We start from the raw sequence: 2,344 nt of genomic DNA, 5'->3' as shown, positions 1-2,344 counted from the left end.
ATATCATTTCTCAGATAACTTAGAAACTATTACGGAAGAAGAAGTCCAACAGAAGGTTTTTGAGGTGATTCGCAATGTTGGTTTTTAAGGAAGGATTAACTGTAGTTCCCAGAAGTGAAGGATAAGGTTCATATCACTCAAGTCCGTCTCTTCTATCTCGGACGTGAATTGTGTCATCCTACTCCTTTCATCAAAGTCCTATTGGAATAAGTGAATTATAACTAGAATCACATTCCTTTTGAATCCATTGTTGTTGTTTTAGTTCAGTGTGAATGAGATGTTTGTTCAAACACTCCTATTTATTCTAAATCAACTAAAAGTCATTGTGAACTGATGCATGCTTCTCCAAATAGTCTTTTCCCGTCATCTCTACTAATCTTGATTGTGTTCTCTTACACGAGAATACCAGAGATGCCATAGCTGATAACCTACCTTTTTGCATCAAATCGATGTCCTTCTTCTACACATTAATCCCTTCTTTCTTTTCTACCGAAGAAATGGACTCATTAATTTCCTTTTCCTTCTCAAATACTCGATCGAAAAGATGATACACACTTGTTTCAGCAGTCATAATTAAACGCACACGATGATCATAAAACTGGTCTACCATCTTCACAAAACGACTCAACATATTCATTTGAGTCACATCTAACATTGGAACCTATTATATCACCAACATCATTCCTTCATACATCAGTAACGATTACAGTATGGAACGAATCTGCTATGTTTTCATAATCATCAGTACCTCTGTCCTATTGATCATATTATCGTACCATTCATACATCACCACAGATCTGCTGAAAAGGAATACGACAAACACCATCAGATACAGCAGGAATATGAATGGACCGAGTAGGAGATAAAGCCAGATCCTGTGGAATGGCTCGTTCAGGACTCAACTGAGGAAAACTCCCATCTATCGTAATACAAAACCTCAGGTCTTACACAACACATCGTTAGCAGCAGGACCACAGGGAGTAAGAACAGCATTATCAACAGGATGAGCAAGTGATTTGCGGTAATCAACTTTTGAAGCAATGTCTATCACTCGTGAGTGCGATGTGATCAATGAGATGAATGGCAGGAAGAACATCCGATTCAAACCATTCATGTAAAGATTCTCAGGAGCATGATTACTCGTGGAGAAAACAATACTTCCAGCCTTATAGAAAGTTTCAAAGATATGAGACAGAATTAATGCATCAGCAATGTCTGTAACATGGAACTCATCGAAACATATCAATGTGTTCTGTAGAGCGATGTTTTTCGAGACCTGAATGATTGCATCTTTTTCACTCGTCATGTGTAAATGATCTTCTCTTCCATATATCTGGATTTGTTTCTCTTTATAGTCATGCAGTTGACGGTGAAAATCTTGCATAAATTCATGAAAGTGAACTCGGCATTTACCTCCATCCACCGTCACATTCTTATAGAACAGGTCCATCAGATAGCTCTTTCCAGTACCTACATCACCATGAAGATAAATTCCTCGTGGAATCCGAGGCATCGTGCTCATCACGCCCCGACGTTCAGGAAAAGTAACCTTTCCATTCAACTGGTCATACGTTATGTGATGAGGATTCAATGTCACCTCTGGAGTTACCACCTCGGACTCAGGAAGTACAGTGGGTTGTTTCCATGTGTTGTTAAACTGACTGAATGTACGGTATCGACTCACCTCTGTAGGAAGACGAGGGAATTGGTTGATGGTTGATGTGACCATTTTTCGCTTCTGTACCGAATTTGACAGCGTCATTGGTTCCAGATACGGTTTAATATAATAGTTCTTGCACTCTGTATCATGATTCCCCAAATACATAAGGTCAATCTTGGCTTCTTCTTCACTATCATAAATTCCACAGGAAATATGTTTTCCATCCACCAATTTAATGATTTCATACTATAGATAACCTATCTACCTCACCAATGTACATTAGGAATAGTTCCTCGATGATATCGTTCAATTACATCTTGAAATCGATCTAAGTAGCGTACTACATTCATCTGACAAGCATCTTCTCTGATTGCATGTGTTTCTACTGCCTTCTTATAGGCTTTAGCAAATGATGAAAATGACCTTGATATCACCTTTATCATTCTCAAATTCCCTAAGTATATACCAATAACGTATAATGGAATCAATACTGTTATGTCTCAAACAACGTCTATTCATTCTAAACCAACTTATGAACGTCTCTTCTTTCCCTTTCCTTGCTTCTTCAGATAGTTCTGACGTTCCTTGCGATTCATCTGTTTGATCTTGTTTTGTTCTTTCTTCTTCAAATCACGCTTGATCTCTTCACGACTCTTCACTTCATCACGTAGTGCTCTGTTAAGG

At 38.3% G+C, this 2,344-nt stretch overlaps 1 protein-coding gene across 1 annotated transcript; it reads right to left on the bottom strand.

Moving 5' to 3' along the window:
* Positions 1-372: 372 nt before the first annotated feature.
* Positions 373-2,103, bottom strand: JH06_5307 (hypothetical protein; the record flags this gene model as incomplete). Its single annotated transcript, XM_014669317.1, is given in 7 exon segments — positions 373-432; positions 467-661; positions 693-755; positions 786-912; positions 951-1,906; positions 1,926-1,952; positions 1,975-2,103. 7 exon segments carry the CDS (start codon positions 2,101-2,103, stop codon positions 373-375), a joined length of 1,557 nt encoding a protein of 518 aa, XP_014524803.1.
* Positions 2,104-2,344: the final 241 nt, after the last annotated feature.

Source organism: Blastocystis sp. subtype 4, assembly GCF_000743755.1.
Source record: "Blastocystis sp. subtype 4 strain WR1 chromosome Unknown seqid_0683, whole genome shotgun sequence".
In the NCBI taxonomy this organism is placed as follows: domain Eukaryota; class Bigyra; order Opalinata; family Blastocystidae; genus Blastocystis; species Blastocystis sp. subtype 4.
Note: the sequence above shows the minus strand (reverse complement) of the source record. Positions and strands in the feature narration are given on the sequence as shown.